The 20,911-nt window shown below is 41.8% G+C and overlaps 1 protein-coding gene across 4 annotated transcripts in view; it reads right to left on the bottom strand.

The window, feature by feature from the left end:
• rbfox1 (RNA binding fox-1 homolog 1) overlaps positions 1 to 7,738 on the bottom strand; it is a 60,638-nt gene extending 52,900 nt beyond the window's left edge. For 3 of the 4 annotated variants that reach the window (XM_053651884.1, XM_053651875.1, XM_053651893.1), the window contains exon 1: positions 2,943 to 3,182. In XM_053651884.1, the coding sequence (XP_053507859.1) occupies positions 2,943 to 3,149 (207 nt within the window). In that variant the 5' untranslated portion in view covers positions 3,150 to 3,182. Of the gene's footprint in view, positions 1 to 2,942; positions 3,183 to 5,365 lie in introns of those variants that run through there. The other variant, XM_053651866.1, reaches the window with a different exon arrangement.
• Positions 7,739 to 20,911: the final 13,173 nt, after the last annotated feature.

Here is a 20,911-nt window from a genome sequence, read left to right as displayed (position 1 = left end):
GAAAACCTGACTGCTTCTGCCAGAAAGCTTAAAATGGGCTGTGGTTGGATCTTCCAGCAGGACAATGATCCAAAACATAGATCAAAATCAACACTAAAAGGGTTTACTGACCACAAAATCAAGGTCCTGCCATGGCCATCCCAGTCCCCTGACTTGAAACCCATAGAATACCTGTGTGGTGAACTGAAGAGGAGAGTCCACCAGCATGGACCTCGAAATTTGAAGGATCTGGAGAGATTCTGTATGGAGGAATCCCAGCTCTCAGTCTCAGGAGTCTCAGATCCCTTGCCATGTATTCTCCAACCTCATCAGGCATTATAGGAGAAGACTCAGAGCTGTTATCTTGCACAGGGAGGTAGCACGAAGTATTGACTAAAAAGGATTGACTAAGAATTGTTGCACACCTATATTTAAGAAAGAAATATTTTTTATAAACCTGTGTTGTTTTTGCAATTGTTTGATATCCATGACAGCAGAGTTTTTTTGTAAATTTTTTAAACAAAAGATCAAAAGGTTAAACAACGAAGACAATTTTCACAGCCGTTTTTGCTCATATTTACCAAGGGTGCCAATATTAGTGGAGGGCACTGTATAATGTGTTCACACAAAGAAACAAACTAAGCAAATGGAGAGAGAGAGGGGGAAAGAGAGAGATAGAGAGCGCAGATTTGTGTTTCTGTAGAGGACTGAAGGAAGGAATGCGAGTGAGGAATGACATCGCTCTCTAAACAACTCGGGATGAGGTCATCGCTTTAGACGGTGCTGCAGTTCTCACTAGAACCCTGCAGAGCCTGAGAGAGAGAGAGAGCGAGAGAGCGAGAGAAAGGGGGTGGGTATAATGGCTTTTCCAGATGTGCTTTTGCTCCTTTTCTTTCTGTCGCTACGAAAAAATGCGAAAGGTAGAAGACGTAAGAACATCTGGCGCCACATCTGCAAAGCAATCACATTTTCCTTTCTGGAATAAAATCTAAAAAAAAGTTTGAAGGTCCTTCAGGAAACTACTTTTTCTACTAATTGAGCTTTAAAGGAACAGTTCAGATAAAAATAAAACGTGCAGAGCGTTCACTTTACTCCAAACCCAGAACAACTGTCAAAATGCGTGCAGTGTGTGAGTCTTTATTTTCCTGTTGTTATTTTTGTTATATATGAGGAAAAGAAAGAAGCAGCGGAAAAGAAAGAAAGAGAAAGAAAGAAAAAGGAAAAAAGGAAGGAAAGAGGGAAACCAAGAAAAAGTAGAGAAAAAAGAATAAGAAAGATGGACAATGAGAGACAGACAGACAGAGGAAGACAAAAACAAACAGTACAAAAAGATAGAGGAATAGAAAAATAGTGAGAAAGAGAGACAGAAAGAGACAGAGGGAGGAACAGAAAGATGGACAGTGAGAGACAGATCCAAAGAGGCAGACAGATGAATTGAAAAACAGACAGTGAGAGATAGACAGAAAGATACAGACAGATGAATAGAAACAATAGACAGTGAAAGACAGATGGAAAGAGACAGACAGATAGCGGTATAGAAAGATAGACAGTGAGGGACTGACTAACAAAAAGACAGCCAGAATTCTGAGACAAACCAAAAGAAAAAGATACAGAGAGAGAGAGAGAGAGAGAGACAGAGATGGACAGACCGAGAAGAAGTAGAAATACAATGAGAGACAGAGAGTGAAAGACAGAAAAAATGACAGACAGAATGAGTGAGAGAAAGAGATAAAGAGAGAGAGAGACAGACGAAGGACCAGAGAAAAACAGATCTAGAGAGAAACAGACAGCGAGACAGACAGAGAGCCAGACAGAGGGTGGCAAATACACTGAAAGACTGACATAGTGAGTCAGTGAGAGACAGAAAAACAGATAGCGACACAAAAAGTTAAAGATAAGGGCAGAATGAGACAGATAGACAGAGAAAAAAATAAAGAAGGGTTGTGATACACACACAGAGCGAGAGAGACAGAGATAAAAATAAAAAAAAACATGCAGAGAGAGAGAGAGCAAAATAAAAATAAATCAATGCAGACAGAGAGACAAACTGACAGACAGATAGAGTGACAGACAGAAAGATGTATAATGAGAAAGAGGAGGGAGATATAGAGAGAGAGAGAAACTCAGAGAGAAAACAAATATACAGAAATACACAATTTCGAAAGGACAGAAAGATAGACAGATTCACACAGAAATAAAAAGAGAGAAAGAGACAGAAAATATAAACAGAAAGACAGTTAAGGAGAGAGAAAGACTGATGGACAAGAAAGGCAGACACAGGTAGAGAGAGAGAGACAGAGAGAGAGAGAGAGAGAGACAGAGAGACACTACCATAAAAACAGAAAGAAAGGAATAGAAAGACAGACAGTGAGAGACAAATGGATAGAAATACAGACACAGACTCAGTGAGTCAGACAGAAAGACAGACAGAGACTGAGAGACAGAAAGAGAGAAAGAAAGAAAGATAAAGTAATGCAAAGAAGCAAACAGACAGACAGACAGACAGACAGAAAGAGACAACGGAATAGAAAGAAACTGAAGAAACAGAGAGGGGACGCTTGAGGGGGTGGGCGTGTTCAGGGAGTGTCCAGCCTGAAACAAACTCCATCCTGGACTTTACCCGGATAGGAGGAGCTGGAGCAGGTCTGACTCCACCTCCTGGACTTTTTGTTTTGCAGCAAAAGCTACTTGAAAGTACTGGAGCAATATAAAAAGTAAGCACTCTTGATGAGGTTGAGAGTGTTCAGGCCGTGTCTAGGGCATGTCTTTGACATGCCCGGGCATGTCCAGCCTGAAACACACTCTGCCCCCAGGACTTTTGACTCGACTCAGCTCAGATAGGACTTTTTATTCTGTACCTGAAAATATTGGAGCAACATACAGAGAGAAGGTGCTTGTGGAGGGTGGGCGTGTTCAGGGTGTGTTCAGGGCATGTCTGGGGCGTGTCCCCTGCCTCTTCTTACCGTAGCTGTGCCGGAGACAGTGTGTGCGCTGGAGTCGGCGCTGGGCTCGCTGTGTGTGTGCGCTGCAGGATACATGTTCAGCGTGTGCTCGGGTACGGCGCTCGTGCCGGGGTACTCAGGGGCGGGGTGAGGGTGAGACGCCGGGTACTCAGTGGGCAGGCCATTCTGAGGGGGGGCGAACTGGGCGGAGGGGTATGGCTGGGCCATGGGCTCCGGTGGGGCGGGGGCGTCTTGATTACCCTGCAATAACACACACACATACACACACAGAGAGAGAAAGAAATTAGACAAAATCCGAAAAAAATTATATAACTTCACTTTTTTATTGGCATCCAGATGTGTTGAACTTTTTGCATTAAACCCATAAAGTGTCGAAATACCTGTGCAAAACGTTTATTATTATTATTATTATTATTATTATTATTATTATTATTATATATATATATTTTTTCAGATTTATTAATAAATGTAAAACACTTAGTTAAAATGAGTTTTCTTTCCTGAAAGTGAAGGTCTGACACAAGAAAATGAGGAAAAGGTGTGAAAGTGTGGAAAAGGGGTGCTAATATTTTATGTAAAAGCCATTGGGAATTAATAAAATGTGTAGAAAAGGGATTTAAAATTTTTTCTTATTGTATAATTATTATTTTCCTTCCTTTACAATAAATAATAACAATGAAAATATTAGATTTTCACTTGTTCCACTGAGTGCAATTATTTCATTATTATTTAAGGGTTTTTGTTGTGATTTTTAACAGGAATTCTTGACAACTTTTGACACCGTATCCTAAAACATACATGCAAAAAGACTTCTTTTTAAATAAGAGGACAGACAAAAAGTTTTAGAAAAAAAACAAAGTTTTTGAAAAAAAAAAAGACAAAAGATTTTGCAAAGTCTTGAAATTTTGATGATGCCTTTTACGTCAAGCGTGAACATCTGATTTTACTTTTTTGTTATAAAAAAAAATTGAGGGAAAAATGTCTAATCTACGCTTAACTTTGAGAAATCCTTGTCTGTTCTTGTAAGATCTGATGTCACCTTTTTTTGTTTGTTTCGATACCAATGCCTTCATTTGGTCAAAACGAATTTTTGTGACAAATTCCATTTATCATTTTTAGTTCTTGGTTAAAATTGTTAGAGTTAAATATATAAACAGTTCTCTCAACACTCAGACTTCCAAACGCTGCCAGATCAAATTATGAATCAAATTACATGACACTGCAAACAAACAAACAAGTGCGTTCGGGCACCAGACACACACACACACACACACACACACACACACACACACAATGTGACTTTTATTTCATGAGGAGCTTTCTCATTCGATCAGGATTATCCACTTAGGTGCACGCACAAACACAGAGAGAGAGAGAGAGAGAGAGAGAGAGAGAGAGAGAGAGAGAGCAACAGAGAGAGAAAGAGAGAGCCAGAGAGACAGAGAGAGAGAGAGAAGGAGAGAGCACATCTTTTCATGTCTAGTGTTTTTCTGAAGGAAATAGAAAGGCAAACGTGTAAAAAAAAAAACTTCCCCGCTGCTTTCTCTGCAGATGTTGTGCACATCACACCGTTTGCCATTAACACCATCACCGCCTCCTGCACTGACACCTCCGGAGATGGAGAGAGAGAGACAGAGAGCTAGAGAGAGAGAGAGAGAGAGAGAGAGAGAGCGAGAGCAGACGCCCGGTGCTGTAATTAGGCTTTCACTCGATTAGGAGTGCTAAACTCTTTAGGCCTGATTGTCAAAGATGAGAGATACATTTGTGTGTATGTGTGTGTGTGTGTGGAGAGAGAGAGAGAGAGAGAGAGAGAGAGAGAGAGAGAGATGGAAAAGAAAGAGAGTGGAACAGCAGTGGAGAAGGAGAAAAAAGGAGGAAGGAGAAAATAGATGGCAGACAGTCAGGCTCGGCTCCAGCGCTCCAGCCTCCTCCCTAATGAGAACCACATTTTGGAGGCCTGATCTCCGTTTTACGTGGCAGCGCACAGGGCTCACCGTTCCTCCACTCCAGAGAACCATAAAACACACTCCACAATCACTGGCAGACGACGCGTGCCATCACGTGAAACGTACTTCAACATGGATTTTTTTTAGTTCAGAAAATATTTGCAAAAAACCCCAAAACAAAACAAAACAAAAAAGACACACTACTTGTGGACACTACTCTGGACGTCTCATCGCTAGAAGGTTTAACCAGCTTGAAATGACTAAAGAAATCCATAATCATAGCCACACACACACACACACACACACACACACACACAGAGGAAAAAAGCCCACCAGCTGCTGATAAGAGGAGCTGAAGGGAGCTCAGTCTTTCTTCAAGGTGCATGCTGTGTATCTCTCTCTCTTCATACACACACACACACTGCAGCTTCTGCACAATATGCTCGCTAAGCAAAAAAAAAAAATTAAAAAATATACCTCTTCCACCATCTTGCTCCCTTTTTCCTCCATAAACTAAGCAACTGCCTCAGTCCTGAGCCCTGCAGCATCGGCCCCGAGCGAGCATCAATTATGGATGAGTGTGTGTGTGCGTGGATGTGTGTGCGTGTGTGTGTGTGTGTGTGTGTGTGTGTGTGTGTGAATGAGGGAGTGAGTGCAAGTGGGAGGGAAGTGAGGGGTGGAGAAGGAGGAGGAGGAGGAAGAGGAGGAAGTAAATGAGAGTCATGCTCTGAAATGTTTCACTTTTTCACTCTCTCTTCTTTTTTCTCTCCATTCTTCAGTTGTTGATGTTTTTATATTGTGTTTTTTTTTTTTTTCTTAAAGTTTGGAAGGCCAGATATTCAGTTAAATTGACTACAAGGCTGTAAAATAAATTGAGAGCAGTGAGTGGGTCTGGCAAAGACAACTAGGACTAGGATTTTTTTGCTATACAAAAAAAGTTAATAAGATAATTAAATAAATAAATAAATAGTAGAAAAAAGCGAATAGCAAAAAAGTGAATAAAAAAAATCTAATAACTTGATAATAAAGACCAAGAAAAGTAACTAGTCATCCAAAAAGCAAACAAGAACCACACCCCAAAACTATTCACTTCTTCTCTCTCCCTCTTTCTTTTTTTTCTTTTCTTTTCTTTAAAAAAAAAGTTTATTCACTTAATATTTAAGATATTTACTTAAACTGACTACAAGACTTAATACTACAAGACGCGATAAGTGGACAACTAGGGGGACAAAAGAAAAAAAAACCAAAACAACAAACAGCAGCTAGTTAAAAATATGCAAAATAATTAAACAATTAAAAAAAGACAAAAGACTGCTTAACAAATTATTTAAAAAAAACAATTTAAAAAAATCAACTAGTTACCTAAGTCAGGAAAAAGAAAACCCTAAAAAAAAGCGATTTAAACAAAAAAGCAAAGTGAAAACGGCACAAAACATCTAAAAAACAAAAACAAATGACGTGTAAAACATTTTAAAAATAAAAAAGTAACCCAAAGTTTAAAATTAATCTAATCACAACAAAAAACATAAAAAGCAATTAACTATATTTAAAAATGGTTAGTTAACAAAACAACAAATGGCTGAAAAAGTAAAAAAGTTGGTTAAAAAATTTGGTTAAAAAAAGGTTATAAATCAGTGACAAAATATGGAAATAACAGCAAATAAAACAACAAGCTAGCTTAGCAAAGAAGCAGAAAATAGTGAATAAATAAGTAAAAAAATGAAAGATTGAAAAAAGAAATAAGTACACAAGATAATTAACTAAAAAGAAAAAAAAACAGTGAGTAAAAATACCCTCAGAAAACAAGAGGGTAAGGTGTGAAAACCTGGATGCTGTGACCTTTCATCTTTCTCAAACGGTTTAAAAAAACTAAAAACAAAAACGAAATATAATGGTGGAAGGATTGAAAACTGTATTTCCTCCTGGTGTCAGCGCGAACGTTGTGACTGAGACACTGAAGTCCAGCTGTCTGTGTGTGAAGATTGATCACCTGTGATATTCATGCCATCCCACTTGATTTAGTAAAGCCATAAACCATGTGGCCCTGTCATATATCACACACACACACACACATACACACACACACACACACACACACACAAAGTAAAATCCTGGACCAAACCCGGGAAAACGGGCTGAGGTAAGACCGTCCCAAGCTCCTGCTGGCTCGGCCGCTTTCCCATGGCTCGGACGTTCGATCGACCTTCACCTCCTCTCGCTCAATGTGTTTGTGTGTGGGAGAGAGAGACAGAAAGAACCTGTAGGCTCTCCAACACAAAGCTGGATCCTGTCCAGACCCACAGGGTGCCACTTTGGCCATCAGTTCATCGACTTAAAGGGCAAATCGCTCCCTTGATGCCTTGTGGTCTCTCTCTCTCTCTCTCTCACACACACACACACACACACACTCATTATTTCCACCGTGTGCCACACGTCAAATCAGCCCCCATGACTTCAGAGCAATTCATGTTCTGCTTTTAATATGTAGCGTGCTAAACCTAGAGCAAGTCCAAAAACTCACCTGCTCACTATATAGGGCACTACTGAAAGTGCCCTCCATTTCGTGGCCTTGCCCCAAAAACAGTATAGTACAAATCCTACATGAATGCCCTGTTATTTAACATAATGCACTGTTTGAAAGGCGGGGCTTATACAATGAAACACCCCCACAGTGGCGTCATGATGGACAGACGTGTGATGACATACACCAGTCCCCTTCTCTACATCAGTGTGTTATAAAGTGTGTGTGTGTGTGTGTGTGTGTGTGTGTGTGATAAAGAGATAATTTCAGCTGTAGCACTGGTGTGTGTGCGCTTTTTTTTTTTTAACGTTTTGTGAGCAGCACTATCGGCGGGAACATCGACTTGCTTTCTCTCGCAGTAAACAAATTAATAATGCAGGAGGTTTTGTAGCGCGTTGCTGCGAACCGTTCCAAAAGTAACCCACTTCCCAACAGGGGGGCTTTTATCTTTTTTAAAATGATATGAGCCCGGTGCAGGAATGTGCCGCGCTAATGTAAGTGTGTGTTTTAACTCTGACGTGACCCGAGCTGATCTCGGCGAGGAAGGTTCCTGAGTGAGTGGGTGGAGGGAGAGCGAAAATGTGTGTGTGGGTGCATGTGCGCGGATGAGAAGGTGTGTTTGTGTTTGCGCATGTGCACACGTGCATGCATGTATGTTTTTTTCTGTGTGTGTGTGTTTAGGTGTATGCACATGCTTGTGTATGTATATGTGTGCAAATGTGTATGCATATTAAATGTGCGCATATGTGCACACGTGTGTGTGTGTGTGTGGACTGAGTTAATGCATGAGGCCTGTGCATGGGCCAAGAAGCCTCTGCCTTCTTCCCCCATTATCATATTAGCTTGCATTAGCAACTCTCAGCTGATCTCTATCTCTCCCGCTCGCTCTCTCGTCCCCTCTTCCCTCTTTCGCCTACTCCCTCTTTCTACATCTCTCTCTCATGCAAATGAAGACGTAAAGTGGAATCAGTTCATCAATCACACTCACATGGGGATAACATGGCGCGGGAAGAGGATTAGCCACGTCCTCTCCGGACCCCGCACGGGTCTTTCTCCTGTCACACACACACTGACTATAATTAAACATCTTAACCCTTATGATTTTAGGATTTTTCCAACAGAATCATTTACAAAGACACGTCAACTTCCGTGAGGAGGATTTGCAAATCAGGAGCTGTCTCCATTTCCAGAAATACTCTTTATATCTCTAATCAAACACAAAAAGACAAGGAATGTCCAGGGTTATTTCATTCTGCAACACTCTGACCAAATAATGCACCCCTCCATTTTTCCAGTTCATATTTCTACAACGTAAGACCGAGCCCTGTTTCATTTCCAAGCCAAGCGGTTTGAGACAAAGCCACTGCAGGCGCCAAAGTGCATCCCCGAGCAGTTTAATTAGAATTAAAGAGCTGATATGGATTAAGCGGTGCACCATGACAAACGTAAATCCTGTCAATCATGTAGGATCACGAAAGGGAAATCAGCATGGCCGCCGAAAAACACTCATCCGCTATTCTGCTGGATTCTCACACACCTGCCCATCAACCCTGCCTCTGGCATTGACATTTCAATACTTCCCAAGCACAGAGAGCCACACACACACTATTTTATCAGTGCTTAGGATATTTAGGGGTAAGTATATCACCTCAAAATGCATCTGGTAAGATTCAGTGTGATCTATGAGATGGTAAAACCCCTACAAGTATCCACCCCCCCCACCCAGGTTCATATACACAATTCTCCACTGGCATACAGCCAAGTGCCCTCTATTGTTCAAGACTATGGGGAAAGCCGCAAAAGCCCTTGTTCGTCCAACCATACATGACATTTTGCAACTGGAGACTACCAATTTGAGGTAGGCTTGCTGCCATTTCTTTGGCCTAACGCCGCAACAAAGATGCAAAAAATAGCATCTCGAGAGCAGGCGTTCTTGAGAGTCGCTAGTGGAGTCTATTTTGAGCACGCAAAAACATGCAATCACAACCAAGTTCCTATTTCAAACACTGCTGGCTGAATTCCACTGTTTTTTTTTCAGCCAGGAGTTTGGAGACGATGTACAGCGCGTGTGTACGGAGAAACAGTAATGATGTCTCCAAGTGTGGAAGACAGTGGCTCCTGGCCTCATTATTTCAGATGCAGTCCCATCTACAGGCTGGAGCTTAGGGAAAAAAAAACAGTGATCAAAAGCATCGGTTCCCTCCTCCACCATTTTCCCACCGTTTCTCACTCAGATGAGACGGAGATGTGATACAATCATCTTTACATTGTTTTTTTGCTGAGAGGTTTTGGGTTTCCTTCTCATTTTACTTCAGCAGACTAATATATTGGCAGATAGAGGGCAGAATAACAGCAGAATAAATAAGAAGTAATATCATAACATAACTTCTTTTAGTGCCACTTATTTTACTTTTACTTAGTATTTATTTAATTACTTGCATTTAGTCTATTTACATATTATTTTTGCTGTTTGCTTATTACCTTCCACCCATAACTTTACCACCTTACCTATCGATTTGGCGAGCTATTGACCAACTGATCTATTCACCCACCAACAAACCAACCATCCTGCATACCAACTCATAAATTACTTTGCGAGCCAATCTATAAACAGTTCTACCCACCAACCAACTAACCAGTCCACTCACCCACCAACCAACCTACCAACTTAGCAATTAATTAATGAATCTACCTACCAGGCAATCACCCACCAAACCACCAATCAAAGAACCTACCTACCCAGCAATCAACCAATAATTAACCTAGCTACTCGCCAATCAATAAACCTAACAACTAACCAACGTCTAAAACAACCTACCTGCCAATAAATCAATAAACAAACCCATCCACTCAGGAAATTAGTATTCAACATATCATACTGCCCACCCAAAAACCAACCCACCAAATCACATAAATGGTTAACCTACTAACCTACTTAACCAACCAACCCCCCAGACAGTAACCAGCCAATCAACGAACATTTCTACCCACCAATTAGCTTACCTACTTATCCACCCAACAGCTGACCTACCTAACAACAAACCAACCATCCAGTCAATCAATGAACCTACCTATGTACCCATTATCAATTAGCCTATCTACATATCCACCCAAAATTCAGTCAACCAACCAAACATGGAACCTCAATGAACACACCCATCCACCACTAACCAACCTATTCAACAACTAATGTATCTATCCATCCACTAAACAATATCTATCTATCTATCTATCTATCTACTTACCTACCTACCTATCTATCTATATATCTATCTACTGTATTTATCTATCTATCACACCCTGTGTCTCACTCACTTGGATACTTGCTAAGACCCTCTGGTCGTTTTAGAAATTCTCTGTCGGGAAAGTCGAGAGAAGCAGTTGGCAACGGTACAGGAGTGGAATGTCAATGACATCATGCAGAGAAGAAAGGGAATATGCATGTGGGAGAGGGAGTGAGAGAACCAGATGGTAGATACGTAGTCTGAGTGTCCTTTGCAGCTGTTCCTCTTCCAGTTCTCCTTTGATACACATCAATCCTGAGCGGCTCTGCTTCGCTCCACATGACAAGAGTGTATACATCTCCAAAGTGAAGGCCTGTAACCTTCCTCAGAGCCACCGTGCTGGAACAAATCTGCTTTCCATCCCAAGCTGCAAATCTCATGTTCTAACCGGAGTGAACTTTGGAGCAGCTCAGCTGGCTGTGTCCACCCTGTGCACTCTTTCCTCTTTGTCTTTTTCTCTCTTTCTCATCCCTCTATTGCTCTCTGTGGACCCTCAGTCCCTGCTGGGTTTGGCACACTGCAGCAGAAAGTGCTCAGCATGTTGGCTCAAAATTGTCACGGTCGCTAATAAAGCAAGGTCATTAGACAGCCATGTTTTGGCTTAATTTGGCTTAATCATCCGCTCAAGTTCACCAACTGGAACGCGCACACACATGCATATACACATCTGTAATTACTTATTGTCACAGTCATATGGGTGAAGGTGGCACTCGCAAACCGACACGGCCATATGGAGTCTGTATGGAACCTGTCATGCTTGCTTTACAGATCTTAACTTACTGAAAAAAGGGCAAGAGTGTAGTATATAGAAAAATGAGTGCAGCTTTGTAAAGCCAGTATGTTTGTCTTGAAGTATGACAGCCCGTAGAGGAATACGCATCATGCTCGTTGACATCCTAAGGCTAAGATCGACATGGCACATGGATCACTTCCTGAACTACCTTTTCAACTCCCGACGTCTGCATCCTTCCCTCTTTCCTCCCTCTGAAGCCTCTTGTTAGAGGAGCTGTGGACTCCTTTGTCATGTTTGCTGTGTTACAGCATGAAAGAAATGGGGCAGGATGGGGGAGAGCTCAGCGATCCTGCTCCAGGCTAACACGCAGAACATTCACAGAGCAGAAGCTTACTTAACAGCAAAAAAGAATACACAGGAACGTGCTAGCAAACCAAACCTGACGCAAGGAACAATAAAGAGTGGTCTGTGAGGCCTTGGAAGTTATCCAAGAAAGTCTCCAAGGCCTTAATTACATTCTAGCGACATACTAGGCCCACTGCTGGTGGCTCAGTGGCCCTAAGTGACTGTTTATATCACTCCAGGCTAAACCTCTAACAGGCAGAACACTCACAGAGCTGAATCTGGCAAGAAAGAAGGCTTTGGAACACACCAACACACCAAACTTGATGCAACATACAATAAAGATTACCCTGTGAGGCCTTGGAAGTTATCTACCCTGTTCCCAGAGTTGTTTCTGAACCTTTTGGGGCCCTAAGCAACATTCTAGGGCCCCCTGGTGGCTTGTGGACCTTAAGTGACTGTTTATACCACTCCAGGCTAAAACTCTAACATAAAGAATACAAACCAGCAAGAAAGGATTGGGAATGCGCTAGCATACCAAACCTGACATAAGGTTCAATAAAGATCGGTCTGTGAGGCATCGGATGTTATCTAAATAAAAGCCGCCAATCCATTAATAACATTCTAGCACTGAGGACAGGGCTGTTTCCATGGCCCCCCTGGTGGCTCAGGAGGTCTAAACAACTTTGGATATCGCTTATAGCTAGAGATTTCTCTTTGGGTAAATATTGTATAAGGAGATCACAAGTTCAAGTACCTTTAAAAGAACTGCACTTTCGTCTGTCATCTTTTCAAACTTTTTGTTCTGCATCTCAGCAATCGACTAGTTTACAGTGTGGATGTGTGCAGGGTTAGAGTCCATGTGAACGGCACACTAGACACAGCTAACAGTAATGAATGCTAAGAGTGGTGGCAGATCAGGCCTGAGTCATCAGCCAGCCTGTAGCACTGAAGCGAGAGCAGGACAGCACACAATGAAAGACACACTCACCTCTCGGAGACCCACACACAGAGCTATTAAAAGACTTTTCTCTACTTAGCTCAGGCAATCAGAAACACAAAGGCTAGCTGCTTAATGTCAGGATGTGAAAGCATTTTTGTGTGTGTGCAGTTGTGTATCATAGTCACTACAGCACTTTTGTGGCTGTGCTGATAAAACGTTTCAGTGTCATTCCATGTTTCCATGTTTAGCCCGAGCCACGTGATGGCTCGTGGATCCTCACCCCCTGACTTGCCGAACAATATGGCTGCTGTCACAGCTGCGAACGCGGCCCGAACACGCAGTGCTCATCAGGCCAATGCTTGTCAGGTACAGGTGACATTAATTACAGGCATTATTTACACAGCTGAAACACGAGGTGGCAAGGTGGCTCTGCACCGGGCTGTTGAAGCTCATTTCCACCCCCTGGTACCCTCCATGCCTTTTCCCCCCTCTCATAGCACTGTCTTTCTCTGTTCTAAAAAGAACGCGCTGAAAGAACATTAATCACACATCACTGTTAACCTTGAAATCATGTCACTTCGTCTAGCTCAGCTGTATGCACATGGTCTGATGATGTTCAGCTTGAGCAGCCTGCAAATATGCAATCCTGTTGATTTTGTTAAGCAAAACTTCCTGCCTCAAAGCCAACTATTGAAATGGTTCCAAAAAATATGTACAGGTAATCACAGTATTTGCTTACGATTTTTTAAAGGAGTGGTTTGTAATTTTTACAGCCCACTGCTGCCAAATTGTAAATGCTTCTCCGCAAATGATCTCACCCTCTCTCTTTTGATGCTACTTATACCTCATGAGTTACCTTTTAAGAAAAAGGGGCAGAGTTGGGAAGCTTTGTACCTGCTTGGGGTGGAGCTTATTTCCAGCAACTTTTTTTTTTTTTTAATTACAGTGACATTATTTTATGAATAAATAACCTTTCTTGTCCCCTACAGAAATTTGCTTTTTGTAGTGCCTGTATTGATAGTAGATACAAGAGCTCACTGAAATTAATTCAGTATTATTAAGTTTATGCAGTGTAATGAACATGCTCATATGCTTGGTAGAGTAACATTAAATGCGCTTTTTAGGAAATGATTGCATTTGTCTTTTGGAAACTAACTTGGGAAGTCTGAGGGAAAGAAATGCTAAAACCTTTAACAAATCAACATAATTTTTCATCAGCTAAATCTAGAGTAAAACTAACAATAACCAAATGATTACAATATGAATATAACTAGCATTTAATTTGATCAAATTACTGAAACTAAATCCAGTTAAATAAACACTGATTCAGTTGATGCAGGACAGATGAAATGAGAGAAAAAAAGGGATCAAGACGGCCAAGAACAAAGGCTGAGCTTTTCGCCCCAGATGTTGTGTGGGTCTCTGTAGGTTGTGTCGTGGCAGATGTTACGAAGCAGAACTGCATGAGGTTATAACCAGGCGCACAGGTACACTAAGAGCAAGACTAATCAGTCACAGATGGACACATGCATCGAGCGGGCCAGGACGCGCAGATGTCCGTGTCAGTTGGTACCCGTGCCAGCCGGGCCCATCTCCAATTACTTATTCCAATCACAACAGTACATTGTGTCAACATGTCTATTAGCAAAATCTAAATGAGAAACACTTTAAAGAATTCACAATAACACGCGCACACAGATTACATTTCACGCTTTCACTCAACATCTTATCAACAATCATCATGCTTGTTTTTTAATTTTAACCAATTAATCCCGAGGCAGATTTCTGCGTCACATCACTACACACATTTCTGCACGACTGAATCCAGAAGACTGGCATCTGTCATAATTACGTTAGCTTTTCAGGACGAGCCGTGCCGTCTAACAAGATGCATCCCGTCGCTGCCAGATGTTTGTTATGAATGTTTACACTGTGTAGTAACCCAAGCTATTAATTTAGAACTTGTAACATAAAAATACTCCAAAAGCAAGCACAACATAAAAACATTAGCGTCAGCTGCTGTAAAAGACGCACTATTAATTTTAGCAGAGGATGCAGCATCTCTGAACGTGGCCCATCTGTTAGCCTTCCAAATGACCCAAATTGCTTTGCGAACGTGCTATGTACAATTATTCATACAACATGTCACACATATTAGGGGTATACTTTTATGACGGTATCAACGCATAACATTTAGGGTGCCATCTTTCTTTCGGACTATTTCCCCAGTGCATATGCATCAGCTCTGATTTCTATGGAAAGTGTCAGTTTTGCTCAGAGGGACTATCTCGCAGGTTAAAGGAAAAGATCAGGATCAAGGGCTGTATGTTAAATGTGTGACTGCTGGAAGCCCCGGGATTTAAAGTTGGCTTACTGAAGGTCTGCACCTATCAGATTTCCCCACCATGTGTCAAACACTTTCTTCGGAAAGCCACAAACTGTCAGATGGCATCTTTTTCCCCTGGGCTGAGAACTCCCACGCTAAGAAATGATGCTGTCTTCCAGTTCGGTCCTTCTTTTTTTATTAGCATTTTAAAGAGACATTCTCCGTCCGATATCCGTGGGTTTGCATGCTGAATCTGAATGCTGTGTTCCGGTCAAAAGTGGAACAATCCTAAAAGTGCATTTTCCAAATTTTTAATGGACAAATTTATAGATTATGTTCAAGTCATTATAAAACAAAATGGTGATTCTAATTATTATTAAATTCCCTCCATCATTGTTTCTTGGCTCATTTAGAGTATGGCGGATGCTCCACATAAACGTATTCAAAATGTGTATAGTTGTTCTTATGGTAATGAGATGTTTATTTAACATTTATGGATGTTACAGAGTCTTTAGTAACAGTCAGAGGAAAAGCTGTAACTTTTCCGCCATCTTCAGAACACAGGAGTTTATGCTTTGTGGTTTCTCTGTAACATGACAAGCTGCGTATTTTTGTCTCCAAGAGAAAGAATAAAGAGAGGCTGGAAAAACAATCATGTTGTTCAACCTCAGGATCAGTTTTCCTTGACACTTTCACTGAAGAGATCGATATCCTGGAGGGTTGGAGAACACACCAAAGGTAAAACAGTGGTGCAGAGTGGCAGTGGTGGCTCAACAGTTAATACTCTGGGTTAGTGATCAGAAGGTCTGGAGTTTAAGCTCCATTACTGCCAAGCTGCTACTGTTGGACCCTTGAGCAAGGCCCTTAACCCTCTCTGGTGCCGAATCATGGCCAACCCTGCACTCTGGCCCCAGCTTCCTAACAAGCTGGGATATGCGTAGAAAAGAATTTCACTCTACTGTAATGTATAGTGACAAATAAAGGCTTCTTCAAATCAGAAAACAGCATGATTTACACCAATCTGTACAGACAGATTGCAGGAGGATTCCCAAGCATGGGAATGGCTTTTGGGCATAGATTTCCATAAATATAGTTATATACTGACTATATTTATAACTGAGACATTGAGGTCTTGCTATAAAATCACATCCAATGTCACGGCTCAGCATGACATCTGTTGCTGGATTGTAAACACAACAGGAAGACAGGAAGAGGTGTACTGGAGATGAGGAGGGTGAATTTTAGTGTCCAAGATGAATCCGATGGCTTTTTGGCTCGGTGGATGAGGAAATCCACGGCTTCAGGAGATTCTGGGGATCTGAATGTAACACTGCTGAAGCTCCAACAGCCTGACCAAGGTAGTGGACTAACGATAATGTTCTGTGGCTGAAAATGTCCCCATAAACACCTACACACACTGACACACACACACACACACACACACACACGTCGCTGACAAAACACATTAACATTCAAGATCTTGGCTGCAACCTCTTCACTTTTACATACAGAGGATCTGCATGCATACATACACACACACACACCAATGCTCAATATGTGTGTGTGGGTGTGTGTGTAGTGCAACTGGTCTCTAATTGCGTAGTGAGCCGCCAGTACGTATGCAGACAACTTATTGACAGATCCGCAAGAGCATCGACCTGACAAAAACACGTTGATTAATTACGAGCCATCCAAGACAATTAGCCAGAATGGAATGCAAAACAACTTCTACGCGCATGCACATGCATGCACATACACACACATATACACACACACACACCAACCTAGCCTCATTTAAGCCCAGCGAGGATACATCAAACAATTTCTTTTCCCCGCGTTTCCAGGGCAACGCTAATATGCTAGTGTGCCGGTTTTACTGGAAAGCATTTGGCTTGACAGTTTTAAAAATGATTTAGAAGCCGGCTCAGGATGGCTGCATTATCTGGCCCACCATAAATCCTCCAGCTGATGATGCTCTTTGAAGAAAAAGCAGGCGATTCGCTTTGCGGTTTGGCCCGGAAACTAGTAGTTACGTAGTAGTAGTAGATGAAACATCCCCAGGTTACTCCACTCCTATTTGTTTTTGAGGTTGTTTTTTTTTGTGAGCCTTATTGATATTTTATATTCGCAAATGCTGTTTGTTAGCGCGTTTAGCGAGGGCAGTCATGCTGACAGAGATCAAAAGAAGAGGAGAAGAGATGCTGCACTGCTGCCTCCATCTCTTTTGTACTTTTCTGGCTTTGCATCCATTTCTTAATTGGTTTACTAGCAAACTTCAGACAACAAATGAGACACCGCTTTCATCTGCGGCATACACACCAACGTGAGATGACGGGAATGAACTCATCCGAATCTGACGGCCAGAACACAACAACTCAGAAATGAATGAGACCGCAACTCAAAGAGGACATGACCAGGGCTCAGTTATGACAAGTTTAGGAGGGTTTCACAGCATTTGGATGAAAAATAACCCAAGTGAAATGAAACCATCATATAGAGCAGAACTTACGCTTGGGCCACTTTCATTTCAGGTTTGGAATGAATGTGAACCAAGCATACGTTCTGCTCTATACAATGGCTCAATTTCAGTCTTGACCTGTAGCTGTGACCTGGCAGTGTCACAAATTCCCCCACCTCAGTATGAATCATGGGTCCCAGCACAGCCAGCTTTTGGTCCCCAGTCCTGTCTTAATGGTTTGTTTCCCTAATGTGTGCACCTGTTCTGTCTTCATCCCTTAATCAGTCTGTACATTTATACTCTGTTGTTCCTGCATTTCAAGAGAGAGAAATAAAAGAGAGCTGGTCAGGGAACAAACTGTAGCACATTTCTTTCACTGATGGTCTTACGTAATTAAATCTACCATATTAGTTTCAGAATCATGTTTTGAATGAGTATTTTTTTTTTTTAAATATAGGTTTTTCTACAAAACATTGTGTTTCCTTTTTGTTAGTGGTGCTTGAAAAACTACATTTAATCCTACCCTGGATCTTGTTTCTTTGTTGTTTATACATCCGCTGACACGTTTCATACTCGATTCTCTCTCTCTGGGCACCGACACAGCATTTCCTGTTATAAAATCCCACATACTCTTTCTTTTCGGCTCTATTTTTAACACCCCCTACCCCCAACCCCAACTCCCTTAAGCTCTTTTTATCTCACCATGACTGTCTCTCCACTCCTGATTTCTATCTTCCTCTCTTCCGATCTCATTCTCTCTCTCTCGTTCTCTGTTCTGTCTGTCTCCCTCTCTCTCCCCTACACCTCCCCGTCTCTGTGCGTTGTCGTGTTTCCCGGCACTTACAGTAAGCGAGATGCATTAGATTAAGATTAGGTAATGGTGAGATGATTGATGGAGGTGGCTGGCCTGTGCTGCAGAGGTCCAGGAAAATAAGCAGGCGCTGCATATTACGGCCCGCAGATTATACAGGCCGCTGATAGAATAATGTCATTTCGACGGCGGGCTAAAATTGAACTGTCAAGAACTGTCAAATGCACAATAACGCACTCGGGAGAGGCTGAGTAGTGAATGGGATCGGACTTGCTGGCTCAAAAAGTCTGACGCCGGATGGCCATGGTGGTCTGCAAGCCTGGATGCGCTCGGTTTCTAGATGCTCACGTACCATTTTACATTTTTAATTAATGGTGCGGTGTTTATCTTGTGCAGTAATGTTACAAGTCTTTCTAGATCATTTTTTTCTGCCATTGTAATACTTATGCAGTACTTTCTCTTTTAAACAGGAATAATACTAAAATATATTTTCTAGCATTTTTTTCCATGTGAAATGACTTTTATCCCATTTTATTTATACTCAGGAGGATTGCCATGTTCAAGAAGGTTGTTTTGTTTCTGAAAGTTGTTTATAATGCCTTAAAGAGAGATTTTTAATTTATATTATTTAAAAATACCTTTAAATAGACACCACTGGGACTTCCTGTTATAAGTAGTAAAAATGCAATAATTAACAGATTTATATATGTATGATTAAAACCTGAATTTACATTATAAATATGTTTATATTTGTCTATAAGTGTAGTAATGTAAGCTCGGGCCTAAGCTTTTAGACATCATCCTGCTTTGAGCAGAGCACTTCCCCATCACACGAGCTCCTCATGAATATTCATGCTTTTCTTTCTGTCTAAAGTCTATAGCCTTTAAGCAAACCCTTTGCAAGCCAACACTGTATTATCACCAAACCTATAATCACCCGTGCATGTGATAAATGTAGAATGCAACTCTCCAGCTCGCTTTTTTTTAAACTTTCACTGGAGGATTAAAGACGCAGATATCATCGCTTCCTATAAGCCACAAATCAATAGCATGGAGCTTGTTGGCTCTCTGATGGTGCAGGTTCATTTAGGTAATGGTCTAAAAAGGCAGTGGAGGAAAAAAAAAAGAAAAGAGAGGGGGGAAAAAAGGTTCACGAGTAATAGAGAAAAGCTCCAGACAGAACAGGCCACTTATGGCAGAGCCAAGTGGATCAAGGCCAATTAGTGATCCTATGGTTCTGCAGTAATAGAGCCGAGTCTGGGGGTAAAGGAGGCATGGAGGGGGGTCATGGGGGCCACCGGGTGTGGCTGGGCACATAATTTCATCATTTATCAAAAAAGAATCTAAAGACTGACTCGGATTATACTTATCATCGAAGACTGCATTATTTATACACAAACCAAGACAAGACAAGAAATCTTTTTTAAGGAGCTGAAACAGATCTGAATATCCTATTTGCACATCATTTGCTTTATATATAAATATATAAAGCTATACATATAAATAAATATATACAGTATCTCACAAAAGTGAGTACACCCCTCACATTTTTGTAAATATTTGATTATATCTTTTCATGTGACAACACTGCAGAAATGACACTTTGCTACAATGTAAAGTAGGGAGTGTACAGCTTGTGTAACAGTGTAAATTTGCTGTCCCCTCAAAATAACTCAACACACAGCCATTAATGCCTAAACCGCTGGCAACAAAAGTGAGTACACCCCTAAGTGAAAATGTCCAAATTGGGCCCAAAGTGTCAATATTTTGTGTGGCCACCATTATTTTCCAGCACTGCCTTAACCCTCTTGGGCATGGAGTTCACCAGAGCTTCACAGGTTGCGACTGGAGTACTCTTCCACTCCTCCATGACGACATCACGGAGCTGGTGGATGTTAGAGACCTTGTGCTCCTCCACGTTCCATTTGAGGATGCCCCACAGATGCTCAATAGGGTTTAGGTCTGGAGACATGCTTGGCCAGTCCATCACCTTCACCCTCAGCTTCTTTAGCAAGGCAGTGGTCGTCTTGGAGGTGTGTTTGGGGTCGTTATCTTGTACTTTGGGGTTGTTATGCTGGAATACTGCATACTGATCATGCTCTGTTTCAGTATGTCACAGTACACGTTAGCATTCATGGTTCCCTCAATGAACTGTAGCTCCCCAGTGCCGGCAGGACTCATGCAGCCCCAGACCATGACACTCCCACCACCATGCTTGACTGTAGGCAAGACACAATCGTCTTTGTACTCCTCACCTGGTTGCCGCCACACGCTTGACACCATCTGAACCAAATAAGTTTATCTTGGTCTCATCAGACCACAGGACATGGTTCCAGTGATCCATGTCCTTAGTCTGCTTGTCTTCAGCAAACTGTTTGTGGGCTTTCTTGTGCATCATCTTTAGAAGAGGCTTCCTTCTGGGACGACAGCCATGCAGACCAATTTGATGCAGTGTGCGGCGTATGGTCTGAGCACTGACAGGCTGACCCCCACCCCTTCAACCTCTGCAGCAATGCTGGCAGCACTCGTACGTCTATTTCCCAAAGACAACCTCTGGATATGACGCTGAGCACGTGCACTCAACTTCATTGGTCGACCATGGCGA

Source organism: Ictalurus furcatus, chromosome 2 (genome assembly GCF_023375685.1).
Source record: "Ictalurus furcatus strain D&B chromosome 2, Billie_1.0, whole genome shotgun sequence".
NCBI classification, from domain to species: domain Eukaryota; kingdom Metazoa; phylum Chordata; class Actinopteri; order Siluriformes; family Ictaluridae; genus Ictalurus; species Ictalurus furcatus.
Note: the sequence above shows the minus strand (reverse complement) of the source record. Positions and strands in the feature narration are given on the sequence as shown.